Source organism: Sturnira hondurensis, unplaced genomic scaffold (genome assembly GCF_014824575.4).
Source record: "Sturnira hondurensis isolate 20B ecotype Veracruz unplaced genomic scaffold, ASM1482457v3 Scaffold0000566, whole genome shotgun sequence".
In the NCBI taxonomy this organism is placed as follows: Eukaryota; Metazoa; Chordata; class Mammalia; order Chiroptera; family Phyllostomidae; genus Sturnira; species Sturnira hondurensis.
The window spans coordinates 948,756-964,694 of NW_028073197.1; the positions used below are offsets into that span (position 1 = coordinate 948,756).

The 15,939-nt window shown below is 37.4% G+C and overlaps 1 protein-coding gene across 5 annotated transcripts in view; it reads left to right on the forward strand.

Moving 5' to 3' along the window:
* CENPC (centromere protein C) overlaps positions 1-15,939 on the forward strand; it is a 66,851-nt gene that overhangs the window by 22,955 nt on the left and 27,957 nt on the right. For 2 of the 5 annotated variants that reach the window (XM_037042126.1, XM_037042143.1), the window contains exons 9-12: positions 6,847-7,038; positions 11,430-11,721; positions 13,311-13,457; positions 15,266-15,348. In XM_037042126.1, the coding sequence (XP_036898021.1) occupies positions 6,847-7,038; positions 11,430-11,721; positions 13,311-13,457; positions 15,266-15,348 (714 nt within the window). The remainder of the gene's footprint in view (positions 1-6,846; positions 7,039-11,429; positions 11,722-13,310; positions 13,458-15,265; positions 15,349-15,939) is intronic. The other 3 variants (XM_037042144.1, XM_037042152.1, XM_037042135.1) reach the window with 2 other exon arrangements.

Below are 15,939 nucleotides of genomic sequence, written 5' to 3' on the forward strand. Positions count from 1 at the left end.
GGCCATTATTCAGCCAACCATGCCACTTTTCAAAGACAAATAATATGAAGATAATTTAATTCCAATGATATTTTTATTCTGAAGATAATTTGTCTTTAATTCAAAAGGCACTTGACAAAATTGGTAGTGCCTGAACTGATGACTTCCGTTGAACCAGTTGATTTTTCCACTTTTGATGTCTCACAGGCTTCTCAGACTGATTATTGGAAACTAAATTTCTCCAGACTTGCTTGTCCTCTAGTTTTCATGTCTTCATAAATGGAACTATAATAAATATACTAGATCAAGAAAGAAACCAGATCATCTTTAACTCTTTCCTTTACCTAGCAATCCATATGAAGTCAGTAAGTCTTTGCTTCCTCCTAAGTAGTTTTCACATCTGTTACTTCTCTCCACTCTCTGCTAGTCCCCCTAGCCAATCTAGAGTCACCGATAATTTATTTCTAGATTGCTGTAGCAGTTTATAGACACTGGCTTCTCTCTACCATTTTAGATTCATCTCCTGGGTTACTATATAATGAATTTCTTTCAGTCCCCTCCACAGACCACTTTCTCACCTGTGGGCCATTTAATATGTTGTTCCTTTTGCCCAGAAATTTTTTTCTAAATGTACCCACTTCCACATCAAGCTTTGTACTCAGGTTAAATATCACTTCACTCGATTATTACCCCACCCTGATATATTCCTGTACACACTCCAAGCAACACTTTTTATTACTTAATTTATTATTATAGTTATTATTTTAATCCTCATTCAAGGACATTTTCTTACTGCTTTTCTGAAAAAGAGGAAGGGATAGAGAGAAACATTGATGGAAGAGAGAAGCATCAATTGGCTACCTCCTGTATATGCCCTGACCTGGGATTGCATGTGCCTGGACCCAGGAACCTGCAGTCTAGCCATGTACCCTGAGTAGGAACTGACTCTGCAACCTTTTGGTTACAGGATGATGCTCCACCCAACTGAGCCACACCATCCAGGGCACCCTTTTTATTTTATCAAACATAATTAGTTGATGAATTTCTGTATTTTCTTCTAGAGTCTAAAGTGATAATTCTACGAGAAAAAGAATTATATTTCTCCCATTTTTAAAATATCTCCCAGATCTTAAACTTAGCAGCTATCAGATCTGTGGGTCATTGGAATATATAGTCATCAGTGACAGAAGTATTGTCTATTTGGATGAATAATTTTGTTGTGTTTATTAAAATATGACTCAGTTTCAGAATCCTACTTATTTACATGTAAATATGTAAAATATTCTGCAGTAGTAAAAAATTTATCACTCACAAGTCACTTCTCTTCATTTTTTTTAAAGATTTTATTTATTTACTTTTAGAGGGAGGGAAAAGGAACGGGAGAGAGAGGGAGAGAAACATCGATCAGTTGATTCTTCTAAGTGCCACATCCTGATCTGATCTGCAAGCCAGGCATGTGTCCTGACTGGGAATTGAACCAATGACCTTTCCGTTTGTGGGACAATGCCCAACCAACTGAGCCATACCAGTCAGGGCACAAGTCCCCTATGTACGACATGTCCCCTCAGTTTTAAATTAACACTCTTCACATTACCAGCTGTTCATATATCAGTTGTATTTCTGTATGAGCGCTTGTTTATTAGTTTTCTAAATACTTTGTCTTCACTTTTCAGTCTTTCTTGATCTTGCACTAGTTTCTGAAATGATACTGTTAAGTGGTTTGTTTTTGACTTTGTATATTCTTTTTCTGTATCATTGTCAAAATCAGTCTTTTTTAATATTACACTTTATTGACTATGCTATTACAGTTGCTATGCAATGCTATGCTATTACAGGTTTCCCCCCCTTTGCCACTCTCCACCCAGCACTCCCCAGTCCCTCAGGCAGTCCTCCCAATCTGGCCACCATCAAAACAATCTCCGTATCCATGATTCTATCTCTGTTCTTGTTTGCTTCCTTTTATTTTTAGATTTAATTGTTTGTACGTATGTATGTTTTTGCTATTTTGTTGTTCATAGTTTTGATCTTCTTTTTCTTAAATAAGGCCTTTTAACATTTCATATAATAAAGGGCTTGGTGATGATGAACTCCTTTAATTTTTTCTTGTCTGCGAAGCACTTTATCTGCCCTTTGATTCTAAATGATATCTTAGCTGGGTAGAGAAATGTTGTCTGTAGGTCCCTGCTTCTCATGATGTGGGATATTTCTTGACAGTCCCTTCTAGCCTGCAGAGTTTCTTTTGAGAAGTCAAATGAGAGTCTTATGGGAACTCCCCATTGGTAACTAACTTCTTTTCTCTTGCTGCTTATAAGATTCTCTCTTTATCTTTCACCTTTCACATTCTAATTATGATGTGTCTTGGAGCGGGCCTCTTTGCATCCATCTTGTTTGGGACTCTTGGTGCTTCCTGGACTCCCATGTCTATATCCTTCACCAAATTAGAGACGTTTTCTTTAATTATTTTTTCAAACAGGTTTGCTGTTTTTTGCTCTTTCTCCTCTCCTTTTGGCACCCCTATGATATGAATGTTGGACCTCTTGAAATTGTCCCAGAGGCTGTTTATACAATCCTCATTTTTCTTTACTCTTTTTTCTTTCTTGTTGTTCTGATTGGTTGTTTTTTGCTTCCTTATGTTCTAAATCATTGATTTGATTCTTGGCTTCTTCCACTCTACTATTATTTCCCTATAAATTGTTCTTTATTTCAATAGTGTGTCCTTCATTTTTGACCGGATCTTTTTTATGTTGTTGAGGTCCTAAGTTCCTTAACATCCTTATAACCAGTATTTTGAATTCTACATCTTCTAAATTGCTTATCTCTGTTTTGTGTACCTCTTTTTCTGGAGTTTTGATCTGTTCCTTCATCTGAAGCATGTTTCTTTGTGTCCTTTTTTTGGCAGCCTCCCTATATTTGTTTCTATGTATTAGGTGGACTGCTTTGACTCTGCTGTCTTGGTAGTGTAGCCTAATGTAGTAGCCTTGTTTGCTGTTGGCAGGTCAGTGGGAGGGATTTACTCAGGCCAGTCAGCTGAAAGGACTGACTGTGACCACTTATTGCCAACGTTCGCCCTTTGTGGAGGATCAGTTGTACACGGTCAGCATGATGGTGCACTGACGTCATCTGTAGCTGTCCATTAGATGCACTGGTCCTGGGGTTTCCCTGGTGGTATAGGCCAAGATCAGCTCTCATCTGTGTTTTGCCTGGAGCCACCCTGCCTGAGTTACAAAGCATCTGAATGGCTGCTATTTGTGCTGGGCTTGGAGGCCCCAAGCAAAGCCAAGCTGTGAGTGTAGGCTCGCTACTGCTAGTGCCAGGCCTGGGGTTCACTGAGGCCAGCTGTTGCTTGTTTGAGACGATTTAGGAAGTTATGAAGCATGAGCCAAAGCCAGCATTCATGTGGAAAAACAGCTTGGGTGGGCCTATAAGTTGGGAGGGGTAGAGTCTCTGGGTGTATCGAAGGCAGGTCAAACAGTGATAGCCAGATTGATGGAGCTTTCTGGCTTGTGGGAGGATGGTTTAGAAAGGAGACAATGGCCTCTCTTCTCCTTAATGCCAGACACTTCAGTTTCTCCCTGTATATCACTGGTGCCTTTCAAGCTGCTACTCTAGTGCTGGATCTCAGAGGGAGTGAGTGTGAGTCTGTGTGTGGGTTCTTTAAGAGGAACTGCTTGGAGCTCTAGCGATTTTTTCTATTGACTCAATCCCCACTGGTTTTTGCAGCCAGAAGTTGTGGGGACCTATCTTCTTAGCACTGGAACCCTGGGCTGAGGCACCTGGTGTAGAGCTGAGACTCTGCTCCTGAAATATCTTTCCTGAATTTTTTTCCCTCACCACTCACAAGTGGGTGAGGGACCAGCCTATTCCATGTCTGCGCCCCTCCTACCAGTCTGGGTGGATGTGATTGCTTTAATTCCATAGTTGTTAGACTTTTTCATTCACCTTGATTTGTGATGGTTCTGAGTGATTGTTGTTCTACATTTTAGTTGTGATTCTGATGTGGTTTCTGCAAAGAGGTGAACCATGTCTGCCTATGCTGCCGTTTTGATGGGAAGTTGAAGTTTTATCCAAATAAGTCTTTAATGATAGCCTTTCCCCCCTCAGATTCTTTTCTCCTCATTGTTCATACTGATTTTTTTTCTTTTAGGTTGTCATGAACATGGGCAATATTTTCTGTCATCACAAGCACGTTTCATTGGTTAGAATAGTTTCTGAGAATACTTTGACAAGAGTAAGAGAAGGGAAAAATGGGAGGGAAATAGAAGAAGAGTTGGAGAAGAAAGATGAGGGTAGAGAAATCATGTGCAGGAAAATGAAGTTCATCGATGAGGATTCTTGCAATTGTAACAAATAATTTCTTAAACTACATATCAGTGCCAACCATGTTGACAGTTTTGCTATCTTTGCTTAGTGTTTCATAAATTGACCCTTTATTATTTTCTACCACTCCCTGAAAGATCTTTACTGTTGAGTTTTTATATTGTATGTGGTGACTCTTCTAGTATCTCCCATTGTCATCACTTTCAGAGTGCTGGTTGGTACTATTATCATGAACAATACTGGTAAAGTAGATTCTCTCCTTTTTCATAAACTTTTTGTGCGTTCAGTATCAGGTTAGTATTTTTCTTTTACTACTTTTATAAGCTAAGTAATAGTCTTTATGCAAAATTTAAAGAATTGCCAAATTCTATAACTTAAAAAATAGAGTGATGTTGAGTAAGGGACCTTGGCATAAATTGGCTCATTTTTCTCCTCTATTTCTCTATCTCCTGTATAAGTTTAACAGGGAGAATGACTGAATCTCTTAGAATAGTACTTTCAAACTTGGATGTGCATTTGAATTCCCCTGTGGATCTTATTAAAATATTGATTAAAAAACTGATCTAGTAGGTTTGGGATGGATCCAAAATTCTGTATTTCTAAATGTCTCCCAGGTGATTCTGGTATAGATAGTTTGTAACCATACTTTGAGTATCAAAAACTTAGATAAGTATCTTAGAAAGCTCATGCTGGGTAACACTTCTGCCAGTTTCATTGCCTAGGGAAACATTTGCCTAGTGAAACACTGGCTTCAATCCGAATTCATTGTTTAATGGCTTATTTATTGAGATACTATGTGCCAAACACACTATTATATGTTGTACATAATAAAGATGGCTAAGATTCAGTTTTCATTCTAGCATAACAGAATACTAGGTAATTTCCAATACTGTAATATTCTGGTTCACTCCCTATTTCTTAGTTTGATTTTCTTCTCTCTTTATTGATTACTTTTCCTCATTTCACTTAAGAATTTTTGTGACTTTCCATATTCCCCAAGTTTAATAGTTTGGTTTTTTGCACTTTCTTTACATTCAAACCTCGAGAAAAATATCCTTTTGCATTAGATATCATCTCTGAGTATTTTCCCAAATTTTCTTATAGTGATAAGAAAATCACACTGGTCTTCTATTTTCAGATTTCAACTCCTATTATGTTTTTTTTTTATTTTGCCCATTTTTTATTCTTAATAGTTTATTTTTATTATATTTTTTCTGCTACCATATATCCCCTTTATTTTTTACGTTTATTTTTTTATCATTTTTTTATTGTTGTTCGAATACAGTTGTCTCTATTTTCCCACCACCACTTTTCCCACCTACTCCCACCCTCAGTCCTACCCCTTTGGCTTTGTCCATGGGTCCTTTACACATGTTTCTTAACAACCCTTGCCCTTCTTTCCCCCATTATCTCCCTCTGCTCCCCTCTGGTAACTGTCAGATTTGTCCTTTATTTCAGTGTCTCTGGTTATATTTTGCTTACTTGTTTGTTTTGTTGATTAATTTCCACTTATAGGTGAGATTATATGGTATTTCCTTTTCATCGCCTCGCTTACTTTACTTAGCATGATGCTCTCCAGTTTTCTTTTTATTCTGTATTGTGTAATAACTACTTATGTGGTTATATGCAGTGCCTGCTCTATTGGTCTTATGTACTTTTATGGAATTCACTTTATGTGTTTTATTACTTGATAAGATTTTAATTCCTTCTGTGGGCTCTATAGTAATCTTTGTCTGCGATGCTTAATAAATGCTAGTTTTGTAATTAATTTGATGGTCAAGAAAATTATCCATTTTGTCAACTAACATCTAATGTTTTAAACCTACTTCTGAAAAAACTGAAATTCTCTAATTTTAAGTGCATTTTGGTGGTTTGCCTATGTCAGGGGCAATATTTATATTAAATAAGCCTGTTTTTCTCTCATTTCCCCCTCTTCTTGGTTGTTAGTCACAAAAATAAAGCTAGAATTTATCTGTTCCTTCTGTTAGATTTCTTTTTTACTCATTTGCCTTTGTAGTAAAGTGAAATTACTATTGATGTCAAATGTTTTCATTTATCTCTGTAGTTCATGATATTGTTTCTTTTCATTCTGTTTTGTCTTTTTAAATTCTGTTCAGTCTTTCTTTAATATATGAAAGATGTCTTTATTGAAAATTCATTTCAAATCTCCTCTTCCAAAAAATTAATTGACAGAAATCATGAATTATTTCAAAACAGAAAAGCAGTAGTTACTTTTTTTAGGTAGGACATTGGTAAGCAGTGGGAAGGAATCATATCTTGTATCTTTCCTTTTCCAAATATACTTATTTTTTTGTTTCAGGAGTATATGTTAGTTATCAAGCAGTGTGAAAAGTTTGCATTTAACTGACAGAAAGTTAGAGATCCTATGGTAAAATGGTACTTTTAAAAAATAAAAATGAAAAAAAGCCCATAGGATGAATTTAAGAAATTTCTATAATTGAAAGTTTTAAAACAAAAAAATCTGTTCTATTCTGAAAACAGTTTGGTTCAGTAGATTATGAATTGTTTTTATGGTTTTCTTTCATTTAGGAAGTAGGAAAAGTCACGCAAATGTTTCTCATACAGCAAATCGGGGAAAAAATAGGGAATGTGAGAAGAAGGATTTTTCAAGTGGGTCAAAGAAGAACACTCTTACACCTGAAGAAATGACTTTGACTGTCACAAGAAGTCATAGAATTTCCAGGCGCCCATCTAGTTGGTGGATGGTAAAATCAGAGCAGAGTAAGTATTTTTTATTTAAATCGTCTTCACAAAATTATTGTGTAAGAGGTTTTATGTTGAGTTATATATACTGTGATTCTCCAAAGACCATCTTCTTTTTTAAAGATGTTATTTATTTGTTTTTTGAGAGAAGGGAGTGAGAAAGAGAGAGAGGGAGAAAAATATTGACATGAGAGAGGAATATTGATTGGTTCACTCTCAAATGAGTCCCATCTGGGGTCTGAACCAGCAACTCAGGCATGTGCCCTGACTGGGAATTAAACCGGGAACTTTTTGCTTTGTGGAAGGATGCCCAATTAGCTAAGCCACAGTGGTTAGGGTCAGAAAAAATCTATTGACAAAGTTCATTAATGGAAATATTAAATCAGTTAGTTATAAAAATATTCACTGAGGCTTTATTTTACATGTATAGTATTCTAGATATAGGGTACAACTATGGGAAAACAAAGCAAAAAGCAAAAAATTTTCTTGCTTTCTGTAGTCTTGCATTCTAGTATGGGGAATATGGGGAAAATCAACAATATAGATAGTGATTCATGAATTGATAGGGTAATAAAAAGAAATAAAGCAGATCAAGAATAGAGGTGGGAAATAGATGGTAGGTGTGGGGGTAGGTAAGAGGATAGACCAGAATACTCTTTCCTAAATGGTAGTAATGAGAGTTCATTATAATCTTTCAGAGCACATACTTGAAAAAAAGTGAAGGAGGGAACCATGAAAATAATTTAAGATGAAGCATTCCAGACCAAGGGAACAGTATTTGAATAGATGATGATGGGGCATGCCTGGCATGTTTGAGCAATGTGAAGAAGGCCAAGAAGATTAAGCTCTCTTGAGCAAAGAAGACTAAGCTAGGGGAGATGAAGTCAGTGGGGCAGGCTATGGTAAAGTTTAGGTAAAGTGTATTGGAAGCTACTGGAAGATTTTAAGCAGTCAAGTGATATGACTGACTCATCTTTTAAATTATTATTGCTATGTAGAGAAGAAACTAGGACTGCAAAAATGGAAGCATGGACATTAGATTGTAGGAAGGAAGAAATGAAAAGTGGTTGGATTTGTGTCTTTTGAAAGTAACTTATAGCCCTGGCTGGTATAGCTCAGTGGATTGACCACGGGCCTGCGAACCAGACGATCGCGGTTCGATTCCCAGTCAGGGCACATGCCTGGGTTGCGGTCCAGTTCCCAGCAGGGGACTCACGAGAGGCAACCATACATTGATGGTTCTTCTCTCCTTCTCTCCTCTTTCCTTCTCTCCTTTCTTTCTTCTCTAAAGATAAATAAATAAAATGTTAAAAAAAAGAAAGAAACTTATAGGAAGTATGAAAGATTAGAGTTAGAAGGAAGAATCTATGATGACTCAGGGTTTTTTTTTTTTTTTGTCCTGAACTAGAGAAGAATGAAGGGGGAGGCCTAAGAATTTGTATTTCAAACAAATTTCCCAGGTAGTGCTGATCCTGCTGGTTTAGGAATGACCCTTTAAAAACCATGCAAAAAAAGTTCAGGATTGCTAGGTTTTTGTTTGTTTGGAGGGGAGTGTTGAAAATTTTGGTTGGTTAATGAACTAAGCACTCTGGATATAGAAAAAAGTTAGTATTGAAAATATTTGGATTTAATTCTTAAGCTATAGATAATCACTAAAAGATTTTAAGCAGGGTTATAAAGTTCTAACTTGTGTTTTCCAAGGATGTTTTTAAGCACTGTGAGGAATGGACTAAAGAATAGCAAGGCTGGAGAAAGGGAGATTAATTAAGAGGCTATTTTAATAATCCAGATAAGAAATGATGAGAACTTCCGGCCAAGATGGAGGTGTAGGTGGAAACACTGTGCCTCCTCTCACAACTGAGTTTAAAGACAACAAAGTTTTAGTAACAAAAATGCAACCAAAACACAGAAAATTGAACCATTCAGAAGTCCGACAACAATGAAACATTCAGCCAGACCGGTATGAGGGGCGGATCCAGTGGCGGCTCAGGGTCGGTCAGGAAAGATTTGCTGGACCGACCCAGTCGCACAGGCAGCCATTGGCAGATCCTAGGTGTGGGGTAGCAGCGGGCGGACCCAGTGAGGGCGCAAGGCAGCAGGCTGACCGCAGTCACACATTGGCATGCAGATAAACCAGGTGAAGGAGCGAGCAGTGAGACAGATCTCACAGGCCCCAGCGGCAGGAAGCAGCAGAAGGGAGCGCCATTGCCCCCTCTGACCCCGCCCCCACGTACAGCATCACTACCCAGTGTCTGAGTTGCCCTGCCCTGGTGAACACCTAGGGCTTTGCCCCTCATACAGAACAGGCACGAACAGACCTAAACATTACGGCTCAAGAACTCAAAGCCTCAGAGCCAGTAACTCTAAGCGACGAAGAAATAGCTAACCAATCAGATGCACAATGCAAAGCCCTGGTGATAAGCATGCTCACAGAACTGGTTGATTTTAGTCACAAATTAGAGGAACAAATGAAGGCTAAACTAATTGAAATGAAGGGAAATGCCCGGGAAACCAATAGTGATGGAAATGAAACTGGGACTCAAATCAAGGGAATGGACCAGAAGGAAGAAAAAAATGACCAAACAGAAAAGTATGAAGAAACAAGAATTCAAAAAAATGAGGAGAGGCTTAGGAACCTCCAGGACATCTTTAAACGTTCCAACATCTGAATTATAGGGCTGTCAGAAGGGGAAGAAGAAGAGCAACAAGCGGAAAACTTATTTGAACAAATAATAAAGGAGAACTTCCCCAGTCTGGCAAAGGAAATAGACTTCCAGGAAATCCAGGAAGCTCAGAGAGTCCCAAAGAAGTTGGACCCAAGAAGGAACACACCAAGGCACATCATAATTACATTAGCCAAGACGAAAATGAAGGAGAGAATTCTAGAAGCAGTGAGAGATAAGGGGACAGTCACCTACAAAGGAGTTCCCATCAGACTGTCAGCGGATTTCTCAAAAGAGACCTTATAGGCAAGAAGGGGCTGGAAAGAAGTATTCCAAGTCATGAAATCCAAAGACCTACATCCAAGATTGCTCTATCCAGCAAAGCTTTCGTTTAGAATGGAAGGGCAGATAAAGTGCTTCTCAGATAAGGTCAAATTCAAGGAGTTCATCATCACCAAGCCCTTATTATGTGAAATGTTAAAGGGACTTACCTAAGAAAAAGAAGATAAAAAATATGAACAGGGAAAGGACAGCAAACTCACAGTTATTAACAACCACACCTAAAACAAAAGCAATCTAAGAGGACAGCTAGATCAGGGACGGAATGAATGGATCTTCATAGAAATGAAGATCACATGGAGGGTTAGCAACAGGGGAGTGGGAGGAGGAGAAGAGGGGAGAAGGTACAGAGAGTAAGTAGCATAGATGGTAGGTAGAAAATAGATAGGGGGGAAGGCAAGAATAGTAGGGGAAATATAGAGTCTAAAGACCTTGAGACACATGGACATAAACTAAAGGGGATGGTGGGGGAGGGGTGTGCAGGGTGGAGGGGGATGAAGGGGGGGAAATAGGACAATTGTAATGGCATAGTCAATAAAATATATTTTTTTAAAAAAGAAAGAAATGATGAGAGTCCCTGCTATTGACAGGCAAGAGAGCTTGGGAGAGGCAGGTTTGAGAGGCATTAAGAAAGAACTGAGAGGGTTTAGGGATTGATTGTGAATAGCGGCAAGAGTCTTGGGTGAATGGGATTTCTGATTTAGGGTAGATAGTTGTACTTTTCATTAATATAGGAACTAAAACCAGAAGGACAGACTTGGGGAGAGAGGTAGGTAAAGATCCAGCACATATATAGTAATTAATAGGTCACTCAAAGAAAGTACAGAGAGTGAGAAGATGAAGCTGGAACCTTGGAGAATACCAGTATCTTCAGGGTGGCTGGAAGAGTAGTGGGCAGAGCCAGAGAAAGTAGTTTTGGAAGCTTGTGATAAACTTAAAGAGTTTCATGCATGAATCAAAAAATGGAAGAACTGCCTGGTTTATGACTTTAATTTGAAAACAGATGTAGTCTATGAGATTGGTGTGTGTGTGTGTGTGTGTGTTTATATGTAAATATAATATTAGTATTCTTTAAAATTATTGTTCAAGTACAGTTTTCTATTTTATACTCCCATCCCAGCCCACCCCTCCAGTGCTCCTCACCTCCCTCCCATTTCCACCCCCACCTTAGTTATTGTCCATGTGTCCTTTTTACTTGTTCCTGTAAATCCTTCCCCTTTTCCCCTGAAATTCCCTCCCCTCTCCCCTCTGGTCCCTGTCAGCCTGTTCTCTATTTCAGTGTCTTTGTTTATATTTTGCTTGCTTGTTTGTTTTGTTGTTTAGGTTCCTGGTAATATTAGTATTTCAATATACCACATTATCTGGATAAGTTTTATGCTAACTTTAAGTTATCATTGATTCTTTCAGGCCTTGTTTATAGCGATTTTTCAGTAAGAAATGAATTGTCAGTGCATAACAACAGTGGGCAAAAACCTGTTGATAAAACAAATCAATCATCTAAGAATATTGGAAAAAAACCTGTTCCACTTAAAGGGAAGAAGAGAGCTAATTCAGGCCGCTCAAGAGTGCAGAAGACCTTAAATGCAAAAGTTTCTAGAGGAATTATTGACCATGATGAAACTTCTGGTTCTTCCCAGAATGAGTCTTTGGAATGTGATGAGGCAGACATGGATAAGAAGAAACATCTTGATCATCTTAGGTAATGTCTGTTATTTTTACAGTATAGTTATTTTCATTGTTTTGTCTATAGTTGATCATTTATAGAGAGGCATTTTATCTGCCCATCTGCTAAGCACTTTATCTACCCTTTCATTTTAAATAATAGCTTTGCTGGAGAGGGTAATCTTGGACGTAGGTCCTTGCCTTTTATGACTTGGAATATTTCTTTCTAGCCCCTTCTTGTCTGCAAGGTCTCTTTTGAGAAATAAGCTGACATTCTTATGGGCACTCCTTTGTAGGTAACTTTCTCCTTTCCCCTTGCTGCTTTTAGGATTCTCTCTTTATCTTTAATCTGTGGTAACTTAATGATGATGTGCCTTAGTATGTTCCCCTTTGGGTCCAACTTCTTTTGGACTCTCTGGGTTTCCTGGACTTCTTGGAAGTCTATTTCCTTTACCAGATTGGGGAAATTTTCCATTATTTTTTTCAAATAAGTTTTCAATTTCTTGCTCTTGTTCTTCTTCTTCTGGCACCCCTATGATTTGGATGTTGGAGAGCTTAAAGGTGTCCCAGAGGTTCCTAAGCCTCTCCTTATTTTTTTGAATTCTTGTTTCTTCATTCTGTTTTGATTGAATGTTTATTTCTTCCTTTTGTTCCAAATCATTGATTTGAGTCCCAGATTCCTTCCCTTTGCTGTTGGTTTCCTGTATATTTTGCTTTATTTCATTTTGTGTAGCCTTCGTTTTGCGACAGAGCTCAATAAATTCTGTCAGCATCCTGATTACCAGTGTTTTGAACTCTGCATCAGATAGGTTGTCTATCTCCTCATTGCTTAGCTCTTTTTCTGGAGTTTTCATCTATTCTTTCAGTTGGGCCCCATTTCTTTGTCTCAATGCACCTGTTATGTTGTAAAGTGGTGGAGCCTTAGTTATTTTCTGAGGCAGGGCAACCCTCTTTGCTGCATGTGGCACTATGGTGGAGGGGTCAGAGAGGAAACAATGCTGCTTGCTTGCTCCACTCCCACTTTTCAACAGACTCTCCTGTGACACTGGGAGTTTCTCCCACTCTCGCAACCCTCGTAGTATTGTGCAGCTAGAGGTTTGAGTCTTTAGTTTCCTGTTCAGCCAGCCCCGCCTCACTAGTGGGGTCCACCGCCTTGCTGCATGTGCTCTACCCTAGGCTGCCCATCTCCACCCCTCCAACTGGTCTGGAAGCATGTTTCTTTAACTCCTTGGTTGTCGGAGTTCCATACAGTTTGATTTGGGGCACTTCTGGTTGTTTATTGTTTTTATTTTTTTTTTTTTTATTTTTTATTTTTTTTTTTTTTTGTTTATTGTTTTTAAATTGGTTGTTATCCTTCTTTGGTTGTGTGAGGAAGTGAAGCATTTCTACCTATGCCTCCATCTTAGCCAGCACTCTAAAAAAATTGATTTTTACAATTAGGAATACATCGTAATACTTCTCCTCCTAAGATGATAATAGTTTACATATTTTGAGTGCTCATATCATGTGCCAAGGACTTGTTAGGTATTTTCGGTGAATTCTTATTTTAAAAAAATATCTGTGTTTTTTCTGGAAGAAATAGTATATGAAGAAATGTAAACAATTACAAACTTGTCATTTTTATAGAGTTACAGGAAGCCCAAAAGATGAGGATGGTATTATGACTGCACAAAATGTTCATCTAAAGTCTCAGAGCAATGGACATCCTTGCAAGACACCAGTAGAGTCTGACTCTGATTCTAGAGAGCCTAAGACGTTAGTTTTGGAAGGAAGGTATGCATGTGCTCTAAGGATCATAGGATTTACTCACTATGTTAGTTACTCATTGCTGTGTAACAAATTACCTCAAAGGTTAATACTGGCTTGCAAACATTTATTATTTCATAGTTTCTGTGAGTCAGAAACCTGGGAGAAGCTTAGCTGGCTAGTTCTGATTCAGGGATTCTCTTGAGGTGTTACTTTCATTTAAAGTGTGTGCTCTGAAGGCTTGATTGGAAAAGGTGGGTATACTTACAAGTGATACACTTAGCTGGCTATTAGGTGGAGGCCCCAGTTTCTTGTAATTTGGTCCTCTCTGTAAGGCTGTTCAATATGGCAGCTACTTCCTCGCAAAGCAAGTGTTCTAGGAGCAAGTGTGACTACAGTGGAGGTCATAGTCCCTTTTAATGTCTCCAAAGTTGCACACTGTCATCTTCACTTTATTCTATTTTATTCTATCTAAGTTTAGACCACATTCAAGGAGAGGGCAATTAGGCCCTGCCTCTTGAGAGGAAGAATATCTAAGAATTTTTGGATATACAGAGTGGGGCAAAAGTAGGTTTATAGTTGTTTGTATGGAAAATAATTAATAAATAATAATATAAAAGTAAACTGTATTTGCATACTCACAACTATGAACTTACTTTTGCTCTACTCTGTCTAAAGCAAGCACACTCAATGAGCAAACCAGATTAACCTACTCTTACAATATTTGAAGTCCTAGATCCTTTTTAAAAATGAAGAAATGGTAAATTATAGTAGATTCTCAGACTTAAGGGATGGCTAAGATTTCTTTATTATTTGGTGGGTTATGTCTACTAGGCCTTTTAATACATTCATAATAGGAAGAAAGGGACCTAGGCTGATATAAGATAAATAATCTCTGAATGATTTCTGGACTCTATGTTAAATTCCATTTTTTGGTGGTAGTTTTTTTTTAGGCTGATTTATATATAATTTTATTTCTTATAATTTGATTTTTATTGAACAGTGTTATTTGATATGACTTAAATTTGTGACTCTGACCCATGAGTTAGTTTAAAATGCTGTAAAATTCAGTATCATGGTTAATAGTCAGTTACAGAATTAAATTGTAGATTCTTTGTTTTATGCAGCAAGTAAGTATATTCTTGAGGATCTATAACATCACTGTTGGTTTTATAAGTAAGACACCATTGTCAGTTTTAGGGGGGAAATGACCTTTAAGGTATTGTGTTGGTGAAAAAGTCCATTTAGTTTTTTCTATAAATTAAAAGACACATTGTTCATTTTCACCCAGAACATTATTGATTTGGATATTTTGAGTATGTCAACTGTCTCCCATGTGGTATAATGTTTACTGTTCTCAACTGATGTCTGGATTTGATCACTATCAACTTACTCTACCTGATTGTGGAGCATCATCTAGTGAGAAATCTCCAGCATGAAACCTTGTAAACCACTTTTGACACATTCTTTCAGTCACAGCCCCTTCTCCATACACTGCACAAATCCTTTTTTTGCATTTCAGTTGCATATTTACCTCTATTATAATAATAAAGCATAGTGTCCTGAAAATATTGTTCTTCTGTCTTCAATATTAAAATGGCTACACAAAAATTCACCAATTTTGATAAGTTTTTTTTAATGTGCACTGTTATGATAGCTGTCACAATACATGTAACAAAACTGTTTCAGATGAGTTAAAACAACTAAGCACTAATAGAGCCATCTTATGGGAAAAAACTAAATGGACTTTCTGGCCAACCCAATAGATACTTAGATATATGTATTATAAAAAGCACCAATTTTATGGTTTGCTTTTTTCTTCCTTTTTTTTTAAGTGGACCTTCCAGGCTCAAGAATTACTTAATGTCTGGAAAGAATAATTCAGCTGTAAGTGATGAGGAAGTTCAGGAAAGTTCAGGTAAGTTATTGTATGTTTTTTATTGTCTTGATTTTTACAGGATCATGCATATGGAATTAGGTGGGCTATATTTTATTTAAATAAACACCAATGGCAAATGTTTTGAATATTTACTCTTTAAGAGCCTTACTATATATTTAGAAATTACTGAGACCTTATATCTAGATGAGAGAAGGAAGGACACAAGACAGACAAGACAGAGAATGAGGCTTTCTTTGAAGTAAGATATAATGAAGTAATTGGCAGTTAAGATAGCTACTCTAACATAATGGTATATAAATGAAGCAAAATTAGGCATGTAGTGGTGATGGGTATATCAGATTCTTTATACTATTTTCTCTATTTTGAATATGTATAGCTCGCATTTATCAATGTTTAATATTAGAACTGCTTTGGATCTTAATTTAGAAATTTTGGTATTTGGCTTTTGTGATTAGAAATATGGCATAGGAACTTAACTCTTATCTATATTATCTGTCCTGTGGTAAAATTTGTTTCCTTATATGTTATTTCACCTAAAGTCGGTTTCTAAGACCCTGTTGATGACATTAAGTTAAGACTTACTGTGTTCCTTCAGTGACTCCATGTGTA